The sequence below is a fragment of the Poecilia reticulata genome, chromosome 10, assembly GCF_904066995.2.
Source record: "Poecilia reticulata chromosome 10, P_reticulata-male-v2, whole genome shotgun sequence".
Classification (NCBI taxonomy): Eukaryota; Metazoa; Chordata; class Actinopteri; order Cyprinodontiformes; family Poeciliidae; genus Poecilia; species Poecilia reticulata.
This window is the reverse complement of record NC_088839.1, coordinates 16,089,982-16,107,654: the sequence shown is the minus strand read 5'-3', so window position 1 is coordinate 16,107,654 and position 17,673 is coordinate 16,089,982. Positions and strand designations below refer to the sequence as shown.

The 17,673-nt window shown below is 37.5% G+C and overlaps 2 protein-coding genes across 2 annotated transcripts; both read left to right on the top strand.

Moving 5' to 3' along the window:
• Positions 1-2,627: 2,627 nt before the first annotated feature.
• Positions 2,628-9,981, top strand: LOC103471291 (arylsulfatase I-like). Its single transcript, XM_008420186.3, has 2 exons — positions 2,628-5,563; positions 6,664-9,981. Exons 1-2 carry the CDS (start codon positions 5,250-5,252, stop codon positions 8,060-8,062), a joined length of 1,713 nt encoding a protein of 570 aa, XP_008418408.2. The 5' UTR covers positions 2,628-5,249; the 3' UTR covers positions 8,063-9,981.
• Positions 9,982-10,982: 1,001 nt separating this feature from the next.
• Positions 10,983-14,758, top strand: LOC145553269 (uncharacterized). Its single transcript, XM_081612073.1, has 4 exons — positions 10,983-11,503; positions 11,576-11,920; positions 12,261-12,374; positions 13,801-14,758. The coding sequence occupies exons 1-4, from the start codon at positions 11,458-11,460 to the stop codon at positions 13,818-13,820; spliced, it is 525 nt and encodes a 174-aa protein (XP_081468199.1). The 5' UTR covers positions 10,983-11,457; the 3' UTR covers positions 13,821-14,758.
• Positions 14,759-17,673: the final 2,915 nt, after the last annotated feature.

Genomic DNA, 17,673 nt, shown 5'->3' with positions numbered 1-17,673 from the left:
AAAGATAAGCATGGATGTTTGTTTCTGAACTGCTAATTTTCTGACATTAAAGGATGCCCTTATATAGTAAATCACACGTTATCTCCTAACCACGCAAACTTTATAAGGCTTTTCACTAATTAAACTCCAAGAATACATTATATTATTTTTGCGTACTTTATCCAGACGTTAGGAGAGTACACTATTCTCAACTACAGAGACAATTAGCACTTGCCAGAAAGTCCAACATCTAGTTCATTGTGCTGTCAGGATGCTAGAAGCCTCCATGACCAGTTTTCATCTGGTCTTGTCATTAGTTTTTAAGAAATTTACATTTCCTCTCATTTCAATGGAGCCTATTTGTTTTTCAGTTTTTTTCATGACTGCCTTTTGTCATTTTGCCACATGGCAAATTTACAGAGGCGTGGAGTCAATGAGTCTGTTTGTCCTTTGTACACATTGCTATTGATTGGACGGTTTAATGAGTTTTCAAGGTATACCTACTGGTAAGTGAAATTCTTAATAAGGTTTCCTTGAGCTGGAGCTTGGGTCAGGGGGAAATGTCTCTATCATGCCTCAGGTTTGTCGGTTTCTCACCCCATTCATGGGAGGAGAGCTGTGCCTTTCATACAGTAGGCGTACCCCAACCTCTGTTCCTGTATCTCTGTTGCAGGTCTGGCATCACCTGCTTTTCCTCTGCTCCAAAACATAGAGTCCTGCTTGATGTTGAGTTGGGATGCGGCGCCATATGCACCGTGATTCCTTGTTTGGGCCGAAACCTAAGAACTCACACCTCTTGCAGTGGTATTTACAACAAAGTGCTTTCTTTCTTAGGCACAATTTTGAAAAAGACATGACATTTTTCATTAGATTTTTCTGTAGTATGCTTGACAAAAAGAAGAAATAGCTGCCAACAATTAAAAAAAGACTGTATACTGTTCATAACATGGAGACAACAAGTTGAATAGAAATGAGGGAAAGCTTTTGATTCTATGCTGAGAAATAAAAATGAAAGAAGAAGCACTTCCAACCAGACTCACTCAGATTAGCAGAGAGAGGGAGTAATGTCCAGGCTTACGGGCAGGGCTCTCTTGATTAGAAAGGGGTTAGTGTTCACAGTGTAGGGGAGCAGCCGTATTCAGTAACACTAATGATTCCTTCTGCCAAAACCAACATCTGGTGAAGACTAACACAGAGCAGTAGCAGCAGGAGCTGCAGGCAGATATAAAGATTATATTAGAAACATGTTGACTTTATGAAGTATGTCTAAGTTCACTTGAGTCTGTAGAGGAAGGGTTTTGAACTAAACTGGGAGAATCTATAAGGATTTTGAAGGAGCCTTCTTCACCTTTAATGTGAAATATATCTTTATATATATATATATATATATATATATATATATATATATATATATATATATATATATATATATATATATATATATATATATATATATATATATATATATATCAATTTGACTCTAAACCAGTCAAAGCTGTTTAGAGCAATATGTATATTTACATTCTCTAGCACTACTTGAAAAGACATTGCTTGTAGTAAGTATCGTTACATGTGAACTAACAGGCTTTCTATCAGACTAACTTTAAAAAAACTGACATGTAATGCATCAAAAGTGAAAAATCAGTTAGTTTAACCTAACTTTGCACACTGGTCTCATTAGTGACATCAATGAGGCCACCCAACATGACCGCTGACTTCCTTTGAGTCACGCCATTTCCGTATGTATGCAACTGAGGTTTTCAAGAATATCTGTCACTTCCAACATTTTAGTCTTGTATCAGACAAACAAATATTTCTTGAAATAAATTACATATAAAAACCCCAAACATTTTATATATTTAGCGTTTGTTTTTTCAGTCTCCCAGCAGGTGTCAGAATAGGGTTGTTTTTTTTCTAAGAATACTTTTATTACAACATTCTTGGTAAATGCATGGGTTCTTAGTAGGCTAAGGCTATTTTGGAGCTATGTTGATGTGCAACAGGACAAGAAAATACTGGACGTGAGTGAATACATGCTTGAGGTCAGTATTTTTGCTTTTGTGGTGTTAGAGATGAGTGAGGTTATTGCCCACATACCAAAAATAGACACAGCTGCTAAAGACTGAGAGATCATCTCTTACTTCAAAACTTTCCACATCACATTTTCAGGTAAAAAATCTAGAAGGAATGAAAAATAGATACATCCAACCAGACTCTACATTGTTTTCAAAAACGGATAGGAAACAAACCTTTTTGACACAAATGCACATGTTTGAGTCACATCTTCCAAAACAAGAAGCACTTCCATATGTACAATGATTAGTGTGTGAATGTGTGTAAAGCTCTTTTGAGTCCTATGGAGTTGATAAATAGTTATACAAGTACAAGTCATTTACCATTTTATGAATGATATACAGTCCGAAGCAACACGTGTATCTCACAGTAATCACAGATTACTTTTCTAAAAAAAAAATAATAATAATAATTTGTGGCGTATGTCAGATTGATGTGTGGCTGCTTACTGCTTAACACAGAAGCTACTGCAAAGATAGATTATGTAAGAACCATAACGTTTAGCTGTCATAAAATGCAAATGATGTTTTTTGCAACTGTGTTCAGAGGGTCTCGGTGTAGAAAAAAAATGCATAAGTAAACATAATGGTATAAAATTTAAAGTGCACAACAATTTTTTTTTTGTTGCTCTTTTCAGGCTTGACATGCCTCAGACTTGGACACTCCACACCAAAGATGCCGCCGCAACTGCTAAAAAACATGTCCGACCGCAGCTGTGCTCTCTTTGGGACATGGGCCCATACCTCCTCTGGTTTCCAAACAACCTCCATACCCACAGGTCCTAATATCAACATTTGCAGGGGATGATGTTTTACCTTCCAGTGTGTTTACCATATGCTATCTTCAACAGATCAATCATTATGTGGGCGTAAGCTATGTATCAGCTCAGTAACCCTGAGGTGTTAGAAAGGTTTTATATGTGGTAGAATGTATCAAAACAGAAATGTGCAAAAATACAGGTCTTATGCAAACTTTAAATATGCATTGAACTTAAGATATGAGGCTCTGTATCATGCCATATGCCAGAATATTTGAGGTTGAGGTTTTACAAAAACTCTTTGCATTTTCAATGCATTTTAGTGTATTGCACTTATCTTTATATTATCTATTACCCAATACCGTGTGTACTGTGAGAAATAAGTCTTTTCATATCAATTATATTTTTGATATTTTTGTAACATAACAGTAGTAAGACAAAGTGAGCCATGAACGTCTCAGTGTAACAGATGTCAAGCGAAAGGCTGTATTCACTTTCTCGAGTACATTGGAAAGTCATCTTTAAGTGTAATGTGATCATAAGCCACATCCACCAAAAACTCCACAAAAATTTGTTTTGCTCAAGCTTTTGAAGGTAAATGTTAGAAAACAATGCCATTATGTTTATTTTAACAGTTGCTTCACTATTAGTTGCTTTTTAACTTTCACATTCAACTGCAACGACAGTCTGTAGTGTTTTTCTGGAAATTCTTTCAAAATGCTCAAGAGGGTCATCTAAACTTAATTTAATTCACTTCAAGAACTCAAAGCTTTTCCTATCGTAGTTCAAACATGGTACCTGCTGAACCTGCATAAAGGTAGAAAGTTTGAGGAAATGTCAACAGGATGTGCTTCCTCTGACTTTAGTTTGTATGAGATACAGGATGTTTTATCTCTGTAGAAGTTAATCGTCTATCTGAGAACCAGCAAGTAAGCTCTAAAAACATGTTTTTAAAGTTTTGATCTTAGCATAAATAGTTGAACAAAGATGAATAAAAGCAGCTGTGAAATGTTTATTAATCTAATGTCCAAATTGCAAAGTGTAGTTACAATAAATTCAACACTAATTCTTCAAAGTGTTGGATTTACATGTAATCCATATAGATTTACTTCTATGTTTTCTGTATTTAAAGCAATGTGTGCATTCATGTTTGCTATTATTTTCACATTCTGATATTTTTTCTAGTTTTGTCTATTCCTTATTTCAGGTGGTTTCAGGACCTGCTGTGTGTGATGCTCTTGTGAGTAATGACTTTCCTCAGTTCCTTTCCAGGTTTAACCACTGTCTCATGTCATGCAGAACCTAAAACCTGTCCAGAAATGTCTTACTTCCTTTGTTTTTTTCTGTTTATTTGCTTTGTGCCAAATGTCACATGACAAATGTATCTTAAATTCAAGAACACATTAAAATAGAATAGTCTCTCAAAGTCTAGTGTGTGAGACATATCAAAATGAACACATTAAAAAGAGTACATAAAACCCAACAAGTTTTACTGGAACAAATTCCCTGCTTCCCAGTCAAAATCAATCTGCAGCACTATGAAGGGCTAAACAGAGGAGATGTTGTGGAGCAATAACTCCACTCACGAGCTGCAGCTGAAGCGCTGCAGTCCCGCTGCGCTCTGTGGACCCTCGGGGTGATTTTTTTACGCCATGCTCAGAGACGTTATCAGAGGCCGGGGAGTCTGCTCTGTCTCTCCGCTCAGGTCTGCCAACCCGGTAAAACGGCAGGAATAGTAGGAATGTGTTTGTGACTGCCATGAAGCAAAGTGGGGAACAGTGTTTGGGATTGTGGCTTTGGGGCCCCAACAGCCACCCGGAGAACCAACTTTCCCCCAGCAGATATTTTGTGAGTGGAGGTCTTTTTCTGTAGATTCTCTGTCTGACACGGATACACCCAAGAGGGAAACATTTCTAATGCAATTTGAGAAGATTGGACCGGACTTTTTAGCATGACCTTGAACATGACCTAAGTAGAACAAAATGTTTAAAGTCTTAACTTGTAAAGGCAATAAAACATCTCTTACAATGAAAAGAGCAAAAATGTTGAAATATTCACGTTGCTTAATTGTGTATAACTTCAAACACTTGATGTAAAGTCTGAATGAACACCTGGATACAGCAGCAATACTTCTATGTATGCCGTGTGATTTTGTTTGAGGCAGGGGGGCCTCATGTTTTTTCAGTGGGCCAGCCAGGCAAATGGGCGGGGTTGATTGGTCCTCTAGGAAAAGTGAAATGCTTTCATTTATGCTGGCACAGTTTGGAGAGCCAGCGAGGATGAAGGTCTATTTTTTGTCTTTAGGAAGGTTATGAATTGCTCAACCCCAACTCAAGTGTAACGAGACGATTTCGGCATCTAACGAGAGGATATTTTCTTACAGCAAAAATGATTTACTGACGACATACAAAATATCATTAAGCTTTCTTTAATTTAAACCATGGCAACAACAACCCTGACTGGTTTCTCAGTGATGAGCCTGCTGAGCCTTGGCTACCTGAGCTGGGATCTGATGAGGCCCAATCAGGTGGAAAACGAGCCTGACCAAACTTTCAGTGACGGGTCTCCGGTCCAGCAGCCTCCTCATATAATCTTTATCATGACAGATGACCAGGGCTTCAACGACATTGGCTATCACAGCTCTGACATTAGGACACCCATACTGGACAAACTGGCTGCAGATGGTGTGAAGCTGGAGAATTATTACGTTCAGCCCATCTGCACACCGTCCCGAAGTCAACTCATCACCGGCAGGTAGAGTGTTTTCTCTATTGGTTCTTTAACTTTTATTCACCTGAAGCAAACAGAGATATTTGTCTTGTATGTAAACATCTGGCAGATGTGTCTATTTACTTTCAAATGTCATTCTAAAAAATAAAATGGTTCAAATTGATATTTAATTATGTCCACTGACCAAAGAGATTTCCTCACAACAATACATTATTAATATCTGTGCAGTAGTTGATGAATCTTTCAAAAATGATTAAATCTTATTTTCTTAAAATGCTAAAATAGCAGCTGTGTTTGTAATATACCACTAAATTGTCCATTTCTGAGGAGCTATTCATATGATCTTTCTCTGCCAAGGAAAGCAATGATTATGTCAGTATATCAGCACTGATGTTTCCATTCTCATATTTATAGCCGGGTAAATATTTGTTTCATTGTTTTGTGTAGATTTAACACTGCATCTTAAAGATTTTGTCAGTCGTTTAGGGTTGCAAACAGATTAAATTGGTTTAAAATGCAAAAAAACAACAAGGAAAAGCAGGAACCCTTTCACACGTTTTCTTGAAGTGAAAAGATAAACTTGAGTCCAGTAGCTTTGTGAAGTGACAGAGCAATGCCTAAATACACAAAGTGGCTTCTGTATCATTTGTGACTCAGTGTTAAACTTACCAGAATGTTTCACGAGAATATGGAGCGTCATGTATTTACCTCTTTCAGGCCCTCAAAAGAAAACTATGCCAAAAATGAGAGTTGATTATTTTTTTTGTTTTTGATTACTTAATGTTCACTCCCTCAGTTGCTGTTTTGCAAACAAAGCATCTGCTGCACCTACAGGAAAGCAAAACGTACATAGTGTGTTTCTTACATCTTATCTTTCTTACACCTTATCTGTATGTGAGCTGCCAGTTCTTATAACTCTCTCCCTAAGAACTTCTTGGCCTGAACTTTGTTACTTTTTTCATCTCGATGTGCCAACGTAAAATGGTCGAGGTTGAAATCTGGGAGCTCTGAACTCTATTTTCTATCTCCTTGTGTCTCCATCAGTTTACAGTGTTTTGGGTCTCCTTGACATTGATAATAAACTTCTTCCTTTCTGATTGCCTTCTTATTGTCTATCTCTACAGGTACCAAATTCATACTGGCCTTCAGCACTCCATCATCCGTCCACGCCAGCCCAACTGCCTGCCCTTCGACCAGGTCACCCTCCCTCAGAGACTGCAGCAGCTCGGCTACTCAACCCACATGGTCGGCAAGTGGCATCTGGGCTTCTACAAGAAGGAGTGCTTGCCCACTCGACGAGGCTTTGACACATATTTGGGCTCTCTGACCGGCAGCATGAACTATTACACGTATGAGTCCTGTGACGGCCCCAGTCTCTGTGGTTTTGATCTCCATGAGGGCGAGTTGGTTGCCTGGAGACACAAGGGTAAATACTCCACGCATCTGTACACTCAGAGAGTTCGCAAGATCCTAGCGGCCCATGATCCTCTGTCCCAGCCACTCTTCATCTTCCTGTCCTTCCAAGCTGTTCACACACCTCTGCAGTGTCCTCAGGAGTACATCCACCCGTATAAGGAGCTGGAGAACGTTGCACGTAGGAAGTATGCCGCGATGGTCTCCATTGTAGATGAAGCTGTTCGCAACATAACGTATGCTCTCCGCAAGTATGGATACTATCAAAACAGCGTCCTGATTTTCTCCACTGATAATGGTGGCCAGCCTTTGTCTGGGGGCAGCAATTGGCCACTTCGAGGACGTAAAGGCACTTACTGGGAGGGTGGTGTCCGAGGTTTAGGGTTTGTCCATAGCCCTCTCCTGAGGAAGAAAAGGAGGGTTAGTAAAGCACTGGTACACATTACTGACTGGTATCCCACACTGGTCGGGTTGGCAGGTGGCAATGAGTCCCTGACTGAGGGAGTTGATGGGCACAATGTCTGGGCGGCCATCAGTGAAGGAAAAGAGTCACCCAGATTTGAGATACTCCACAATATCGACCCTTTGTACAACTACGCACGCACCGGCTCCCTGCAGAAAGGATTTGGGATTTGGAATACTGCGATTCAGGCCTCCATACGAGCAGGAGACTGGAAACTTCTGACCGGAGACCCTGGCTATGGAGATTGGATCCCACCTCCTATTCTTCCAGGTTTTCCTAGGGAATATTGGACCCTGGAGAGACACATTAAGCCTCGCAAATCTGTGTGGCTCTTTAATGTTTCCGGAGATCCCTATGAACGTTTTGACCTGTCTGAACAGAGGCCAGATGTTGTGAAGGAGCTCTTAGCCAGACTGGTGTACTACAACAGGACGGCGGTACCCGTAAGGTACCCTTCAGAGGACCCACAGGCAGACCCCCAACTAAACGGTGGAGCCTGGGGTCCCTGGATGGGAGACGAAGAGGAGGAGAAATGGGCTACTGTTTACAAGAAAGAAAACATGGAATGGAAAAGGAAGTTTAAGATGTTCAAAAGCAGGTCGTTTTTTAGAAGACTCAACACAAGGATGATGTCTAACAAAATATAGAAAGCAAAAAACTGAAGTAAAAACTGAAAATATAACTGAAATCATAAAGGATTATGTCTAATAAAGTATAATAAAGTAGGTCAAGATCAAGACATTTTAAATGTGGATTCACAATAAGAGAGAAGATACTGCTGCAGTGGACCAGATCCTCTGATCCAGTTAAATACATTTGGGTTTAAACATAAACCTAAAACATGCACTTAATCTTAAGAGACTAAGACTTTAAACTGAGGTATGAAACTTTTATTAAAAAATGTTTAATGCATATTTATTAAAACTGTCACCATGTGCTGATAGTATGAGAGATAACCCATGAAAGAAACAAGCTCTTCCACCTCCTCCTGGAGCTACTATTTCCTCTCAGTCAGAAACAACCAATCAGAGCAAGTAGAAGCATCTTTGGGCTTTCAGTCAACCTTGTGTATGCGCTGCTTAATGTGCTAATGGTGTCAGTGTCATCGGTGGCCATGCTATGGGCATGAGCATTTGTGGCGTGCTCTGCTGATGGGGAGGTGCTTTCACATAGCAGAGAGAAAGTTGGGAGACTGTGAGCAGCACATACACAAGCATGATTTCCAGTGCTAAGACTCTTCCTGGCTGTGATTGGTTGTTTCTGATTGAGTGGTGTATTTCTGTAGTTAGCTCTGGAAGCTTTGGGAGAAGGCAGAGGAGCTTGATTTTTTTTCACATATTATCTGTCTCATATGATGACATATGACAGTTTTAAATATGTGAAAAACGTATTTTTTAAAAATAAAATGTACATTCCCCAGCTTCAAGTCAGTGTTTCAGTGAGCCAAAATGTAAAGAAGGAGCTATATGTGCAATATGATTTTTATTATATGTAAGAGAGTTCTGCTACAATCTCTTTGTCCACATTGTGCCTAAATGACAAGATGGACATTTAGGGACATTGTAGCATCTTATTATGTGGACGTTACCGATGGAAAAAGTTTCTGTATGTAATCATCAGAAACATTACATTCTCATTTGATAAAACAATTGTTTAAATTAGCTTAGACATTGGAAGGAAACCTTTCATTTCAATATCAGTATTTTTAATGTTAAAACCTTATTCCATCCAAAAATGGTTGATGATTATTTTCTTTTTCTTTTTTTTTCAGAAATGACAGCAAACATAGTGGCTAACGATGGATTTGAGGAGTTTTGTTGTACCAATTTGCTTTTTATATCTTTTTAAAAATATTTAACCACTTATTCAATTTTCCTGAACCTCAAATGGCTGCGAGCCGAAAAGCTTATAAGTTCATGAATCAGTCGTTTTTTCCTTAGTGGCAGATTTGATAGTTTCTAATTCAGGGAATTAGAAATTAGAAACGATCGCTTCTTAACTGAATCAGACGTGAAAACTCTTGATTCAGTTAAGATGCTTGTCTTCTCATTTACAGAGTGTACTTTTTTGAGGTATACAAAAAGTACTATTTTTGAGGTAATGGTAAATTTTAACCAGTTGTTCTTCTCTTAGTTACACAATACATCTAAGTGGCAAAAATGTTAGATAAAGATATGTGAAACTACATTTTTTTAAAATTAAATAATGCTTAGTTTATTTGTTATTTTAACTCAATATGACCTCTAACCTAGCTGAATAATAATAATAATAATAATTCCCCACCATATATAATACAGAGAGGTGTTCATTATTCAGCAGTCTGATGACTTGAATTTTAGGATTTAGTTCCTGCTTTCTTTCATTTTAATGTTCATTGAGGTGAACTCAATGAAAGTAAAGCTTATTAGACACATGTTTCAGGTGTTGCGAAAAAAAATGTATTAGTGGCTTTTGTTTTAAGTTTTGTCACAGAGTCTTCTCTCTTTGCATAATTTCTGGTGTGCTCCTGCAGGGGTTTTCTGACTTCCGCCAGTTTTAGATTTAAAATAAATAGTTTTTTAATGTGCTCTGTGTCTGGCTCAATTTTTGGTTCCTTTGTCTGGTTCATTACAGTTTCACTGTGAAATACCACTTTGAAATAAGAAAATATCTACATCTTTGAGTGCTTTTTGTGTTTTTCTGTGCATGACTGATGGGAGGGTTCACTGATTACCTGTAGGAATATAGGATTAAGGCAGAACAGCCTGCTGCAGTTCATATGTGGGGCAGTTGTGTTTTATCAATGGCTGCCATTTGGAATCTCTAAATAGCCACTTTAGAAAACTCCTGGACGTATAGAGAACACACTCCAAAATAGTCATTTTTGTGCTAACGTAAACAAATTAGAAATCATTTTGGGTAAGATTGCATCTAATGCCTCAGTTGAAGCATTCAGACCCTAATATGAGTTCATATCTGTAGCCATTCATGTACAGTCAAACTCAAGCAAAGAAAATCCATGTGAGAAAAATAAAATTACATTTCTGCATAATCCGACTTAATTAACTACAAAATAGTTACAGTTGCAAGAAGTTTGATTGCTCAGATTCAACATTTGGAGAGACCAAGCTTCTGCTTATACTCCACAGGGCTGAAAATGTTGAACAGGCCATGTTTTTGCTGCAGCTTCCTATATTGAAGTAACAGCACGTGATGAAGCACAGCAGACTAACCCCAAACCTCTAAGACTGCTTCCACTGCTCTCCATATACTGGCTATAATTCTGACTTCCATTATTTTTTGGGATTAAATACGCATGAAATGAAAATCCTAGTTGGTTTGGCATTTAGTGGCTGAAACATTTTGTGAAATCATGGTCACGCTATGTTGAGAATGGGTCATTTTTGTCTTTATCTGTGTATTTTTTTCAGCACTAGCCACAGTTTCTAAGACAAAATGTGATGTCACTCAGATCATAGGAGCATATGTAGGACGTGAAACAATGATAACACGATTTTAAGATTGTTTTTGTATTTGTGTAAAGCTGTCGGAGAGGGTTTCACTGCAACAAAACAGTGTCATGGATTTTAGGATGATGAGGTTATAACTCATTGTCACAGTCTCATTAGGTGTTGTTTGGTGAATGTTATAACTCTGAAAACTTTATCACACAGCCCAAATGTCTTTTTTGAATTAAATATATGTACGTCTTCACTTCCACAGCTGATTAGCTGAGCAGGAAATAAAAAACCTCAACCAAAGCTTACATCCTCCTTCCTACATCTGCCACACAAAGACATTCACTACCCGGTGAACCGTGTGGTTGAACTTACTATTATTATCTGGGGAGTCACAAAGTTACTTCACATGTAATAGAGTGCACCTAAGAACAGCATTCAAATACTGAGTGTAAAAGAAGAAGTGCGTTAACTTAGTTCACTTCCTTCTTGTACATATGAGAGTCCTCCTTATCGTTTGTGCTCCCTGTCAGCATCTGGTAGAGGTGGACAGCAGAGATTGCTACTGATCTATTTCAGTAGTTTACTGCGACTTACAGAGTAATATGGAACAATTACTTCTTCTCATGATATTAGCCGGAACAGCCCATGGTAAGTTAACCATCATCACAAAGACTAAAGAATATAATCATAATTACATGTACATTTTCTTCATTTTTTCAGCATTGTCTGTGGCTCCTGAGACAACATGTGATGCCAGGCAGTACATTTTTTCATGCAGTACTGTTTCTGGAGATACTTTGTACCTCAGACTGATGACCAATGCCACTGGTTATGTGCTGGTGTTTTCAAAGTTTCTTCCCGGTGAGCATTTGAAAGTGTTTATTGTGAAGAATGGAACGGTGAAAATACGTCAGTCCTACAGAAACAGAGTCGAGTTTTCCATCGACACCGGGACGCTCAAGATCACTGATATACAGGAGGACGATGCAGGCCAGTACAGCTTTAATGTCTACACTCCAATTGGTGTGATTGTGAAAATGACCCGTTTCTACCTCAACGTTGCAGGTAAATTTAAGAAATATATTCTAACTTTTTAATCTGATAAATTTGCTTTTTTCTTTTCTTTAAACTTTTATTTTCAATTTCTTATTGCCATTTTTATGTAAAAAAAAAGATGCCTGTTGCTTTCTCTTGTCCCTCTAAAATCTGTTTATTGAATGTAAATATTTCTTTTGATTTCAGAAATAGAACTTTGTGGATTTTAAAATCACAATTCAGCATTTAGTAAACACAAGAAAATTGTAAAAAGTTTGCCTTATTTTTTTCGTAAAAGCTTTCAATAGCGTCTGTAATTTGACTATAATGCTTTTACAAAATGTCATGTTCCTTTTTTAATTTTTTTTAGGGGGAACATTCGAATCTACATCCACCAGCATATCAATCTTCCCAGTGGCGGGCGTTCTCATTTTGATTTTAGTTGGTTGTGTGGTTTGGAAGAGGAAGTCCTTCAGAAGGACAGGTAATTTTTGATAAAAGTGACATCTGCTCATTGTTGCAAGCATTACAAATGAGATACTCTATTGTTTGGTAAAGTTGTGTTCAGTTGTTTTGGATGGTAGTTGCCATCCTCAGTTTTGTGAATATTTTGAAGCCATTAACACCGGATGAACAGCTTGACAACATGAAGACATGCTGGGTTTTTAAATTGCTTTGAAGACTGATTTTGTTTTCCAAAGGTTATTTTGTTTGTTAAGGCAAAATGATTCAAACCTTCTCGACCCTGGAAAGTAACCATTAATTACTGCTTAGGACGCCATTGGCGATAACAATGAATTTCAAGGATTTACAATAAATGCCAGTGACTTTTTACATTTTTATACATACAGTATATCTTAGATGATTTTCTGGAATGGAACTTTATAAATTTTAAATTTATAATTCACCATTTAGTGGAGAAACTTGAATTTGGAAGTGTTTTAAATCACCCACATTTACATGTGCAGGGCCTCTTCGTGGTCGTCCCACAGCTTCTCAGTTGGCTTTACCAACATGGAACTTTTTTGTTTTCGATTTTGTAGCCATTAGGAAGTGGTCTCGCTGGTGTGCTGTGGATTATTGTCCTTCCTCTTAAGTCAACCTGAGTTTAAGAACTCAGGAGAAAGTCTGATGGCTGGACATTCTCCTGTTGGATTTTCTATTTCAGAGCAGAAATAATACAAGTTGTCCAGATCCTACAGCAGTGCATCAATCCTATAATATCACTCAACCATGTGTGGCTGTAGCTGTGGTGGTCATTTTATGATATATTAGTCGTAGGTCAGATGTAATGGAACAAACTCCTTTCAAAAACCTCCAGTTTTTTCTCAGAAGGCCACAAAATGTTTTCCCAAAGTCTTTGACGTTATAAAGATTGTTTTTGCTAAGTCTTTTTCTTATTGCCAAATCATGAATCAAGAAACCCTTCATCGAGGTCAATGTTGAATTCGATATTCTCCTTTTTATGGATAATGGCCCTCACTGTTCTTCGATGAAGAGCCACAGCCCCCAAAAACAAAAATTGGTTTGCAAACCTTTCCAAAATAAATGATGCAAATCAATTTGTTGCTCATCATTTCTTTAGATTGGAGCATGATGGTTGTTTTTTTGTTTTTAAAAAAAAACATTTTTTAGGCTCTTTTCTGTCAGTTGATATTGCTGCAGTAAAAAGTTAACTATTCATTATCTGCGAATATCATTTTCCAGAGAAAGAGTTTTCTTTATAAACACCCCATCGTGGTTTGACTTTTTAACTTTTGACCTAAACCGCTTTGTGACTACAGAGGAAAGTCCATTAATGGATTTATTTCTTTTTTTTACTGTCAAATGTTGCAACAAATGTGAAGTTTCTTCTTTAACTAATCATTGTTTTTTGTATTTTTTTTAATCATTTTTTCGTATTTGTGCAGGTTATCAGACGTTACACTGAAAACTGGGACCATCATCATAAATTCCAACATTCATGACCTGGACCTTATTCAGATCCTCAAGAGATTGTTTTTGATAACCAATGGAAACCAAAATCAACTATTGTTTGAACTCTTGGCAGCTGATGGAGGCATTTCCTAAATATAGATTAAAAATATGAATAAGTCTGATAATTTAATGCAACTATAATTTTTGGCCAGGTCTAACTTTTTTGCTTTGTGATATGCTTTTAATTCAGAAATAATAAAGACATCATATGTAATTGCAAAGCAGAGTGAAGTGATTTATATACGGTAATTCAAAATTTTAACATGCTATTGAGTTTTTAACTAAACAGGATGGGCCTGTGGATTAATCAAGGCGTATGCTGAACAACACAGAATGCATCATGGCGAAAGTACCAAGAGGCTTATTTTAAGAGGCATTTTCAGAAGTGTTGACTGTTCCTTGTTCTTTGTTTTTATGATGATTTGCCTAATACATGAGAAGTGTTTCGTTTCAGACAGTTATTCTTTGTTTTTATTGTTTTATAGAAGGTTTGATTACACGCCAATCACAGAAAATTCAAAAGTATTTTCTGAAATTTCAGCAATTTTTCCTTGGTCACTAGTTACCTGTACAGTTTTTTTCCCCCCATGAGCAGGAAAACAAATTGGTTTATTATTTTACTGAATACTACCCATTTGCTTTCTTATAAATCTTATAGAAAATGCTTTTAATCTCAAGAAATAAACTGATGCTTTGTTGATGAGCTAAAACTGTTCACACAGCTTTCAGTTGTTGCAAAGCCTTCAGCGTATTACTGGACTTACCTATTGTTGTCATTTGCATTACATTTACACACTATCACTTGACAATTCACTGTGTTACTTTTGAATCTGAGAATCACATGAAGTGTCTTGCTGTATGTCACAAAAGGTCAAAAAATATTCAGTAAACTTCCTCAGTCCTCTGCTTCGCTGCATCAACTATTACCAGCTTTCCGGTTCCTTTTCATTAAACCGTTACCCACAGTGTGAAGCAGCCGCCAAAATGTTTTGCAGTAAATAAAATTCACTTTGTTGTCCTTATGTGACATGTAGTGAAATCACACACAAGTGCCCTCTATTTAGATGACTTCAGAAGGATTAGTTGCACAAGAGTTAATAAGAATTATCAAAGTAAATGGGGTTGAATACACATGTTACATTTTTGCTATTTGTAAAAACAGAAAACTTTTTATCTTTTTTTTTCCACTTCACAATTATGTGTTGCTTTGTCTTTGCATTAAATACAAATAATAGGGATTGGAAAGTAAAAGCTTAAATAATATGAATACTTAGGCGAGGCCCTGTAGATCACCTTACTAAAGTAGAAAAGCATAACCTTGGTGAGAAACTACTGAAGTCATTCAGTGTAATGCCACCAAGGCCATCTCCTTTACCAAAAATAACAAATGCATAAGAAAGCAAGTATAAACAATTCATATATCCACTTTAATTTTATATTTTTCTCATAACACACATAAAGCCATAAACATAAATACAAAGTGTGTTTAACAGTGAAAAACACAGACACAAAAACACTTCTGTGTCTTCAATGCGAAAAGAAAGGCATTCATCTTATACTGTAAAGAGTCAGATTTTCTGACAGATAACTTTGGTTTTAAAATAAAACAGCATGACTCACTAGTTGGAGGAAGGTTTCCCTCTGCTGGTTTGCAGAAACTCACACATGTGACCTTACCACCTCACACTCTGACACAAATGAATCTTCATCACACTTGGAAAAACCCTCCAACATGTGACTGAAAATATATAATCTTGATTGAAGCACTTAAAAAAAAATTAAAAAGGTTCTGAATGGCTGCACTGCCAGCAGCTGCGTCCTGGTGATAATAAAAGGCATGCTTCATGTCTGCTCAAGGATTTTCCTTATTTACACTGAAAGCTAAAGCTATAATAACCACAGCGAGCAGACGGATACCTGCAAATGAAAAAAAAAGAAGAAAAAACAAAGGTTGTTGAAACTGTGGCCACATTGCCAGTTTCAACCCACAGTCACACAGTCTATTTTTAAGCATTTATGGTCAGAAAAAAATTAAAACCTCTTTCATGTTTGCATCACTCTCTAAAGAGTAATGCAAACGTGCATATTACATACATGCATTCTGTTGAAACAAAAATAATTCCCACCCAAAAGTTAAGTATTGAAACTGGGGCCACTCTGCAAAGTATGCATTCTCCGCTACATAAAATAGTATATTTCTAAACTGTATGATAAATTATAAAATGAAAGCAGAATGGTTGACTTTATGTCCTGTTTCTCATTGTTACTTTTTATTATCAAATTGTGTAATAATTTGAATGTCAGCACAGGATAAAATCAAGTTTTGTAACATTTGTCCAGTCACGCAAAAATGTTCCTCAACCCGACAGGAAGTGGTCTTTACTGCAGGTTGTCCAGAACCAAAACAGTTCCTCTGCTGATGAGGCTTCAAATCACTCAGTGCCACACGCATTGCAACATCTTTTTTTCTTTTTTTTTTTGGCTCTTCTCAGTTTCTACCTGCAAACATTTTCTGATGGAGATGCTGGAGAATCTCCTGGGCTCCAAGTTCAGGCCTAAAGACAAGAAGCACTTAGGCCTCAATTGGAGCAAGGGCAGTTTGTTGGTACAAGGGCAGACAATACTAATCTACACTCATTCTGGTGCCGACAGTACTTTTTTTTTCAGTTCCTCAAAGACTCTGCCAACATTCAGAGGTTCCTTTTTCGCTTAAAGTTTTTTTAAGGTATTCCTCTTTCAGTTGACAGTGTGATATCACTTTATGTGCAGATCTGTGATGCCCTATGTATAGGTCTCCCCAAACACAGCATAAAATGATATCCCAATGTTTTGGCGTCTTGTGATGCTTCCCAGGCAGATGTCTGCTGCACTCCTTGTGCCTAAAGGACACCTTCTCACTTGTCTGATTACACTTACATGGGGGAATTTTTCTGCCACAATTCGAGAAGCACACATTTTCAATCTGAAAGCAGGTCTACGTCTTTTGTTCTCAAAACGTTTAGTACTTGCTCTTACATTTCCAGAACAAGTGTTTCTCAAAAACACTTTTGACAGTGTTTTTGAGAAACACTTTCAAAAAACATTAAAAAAAAAAGATTTCAAATGTAATGAGATCATGGAAAAATCAAAGGAAATCAGGAAGACAATACTGGACCACCCAAAAATCTGGTTCATTCTTGAATAAAACTTCCAGTGCTCTGAAGGTGCCATTTGTCTAGGCATGATATACAAGTATAAGCACCTTGGTAACGTCCTGTAATAAGCCTCCCCCACCTGAGTGCTTTTTGTTCCATATTAAATGTTAAACAGCAGGAATCCATCCAACATTTTTTAAAAATATTTTTCTACTTAAACAGGAATTTACGTGGCTGAACCACTGCACCAACATGGACAAAAAGGCCACTCACAGACGAAGAAGCCATCACTCCCAAAGCAAATCAAAAAAACCAGGTCACAATCGGACAAATATCTAAAACTATGAGAGCATTTTTACATTGTTAGTAAGTGAATAAAGATATTCAACTCAACAATGTCACGTATATTTCAAAGTTAACCGTAATGTAGCATCTACAGCTATTTTACTGTGTTAAATATATTATAATGTGTTGTAAAAGCAACCAGCCCCCACCTCACCCGCCCACACTCTCCAACCTCTGAATGCATGTCTGCCCCATTTACCCCAACCCCAACCACCAGCAGACCACACGCTCTCTCACTCTGCTCAAAGGTTTCTAACACCGTAAGCTGCCTGTGTGGTTGTGCTTTTATTTTTCCACACATCTGCTGTGAACTGCAGTGCCTTAAAT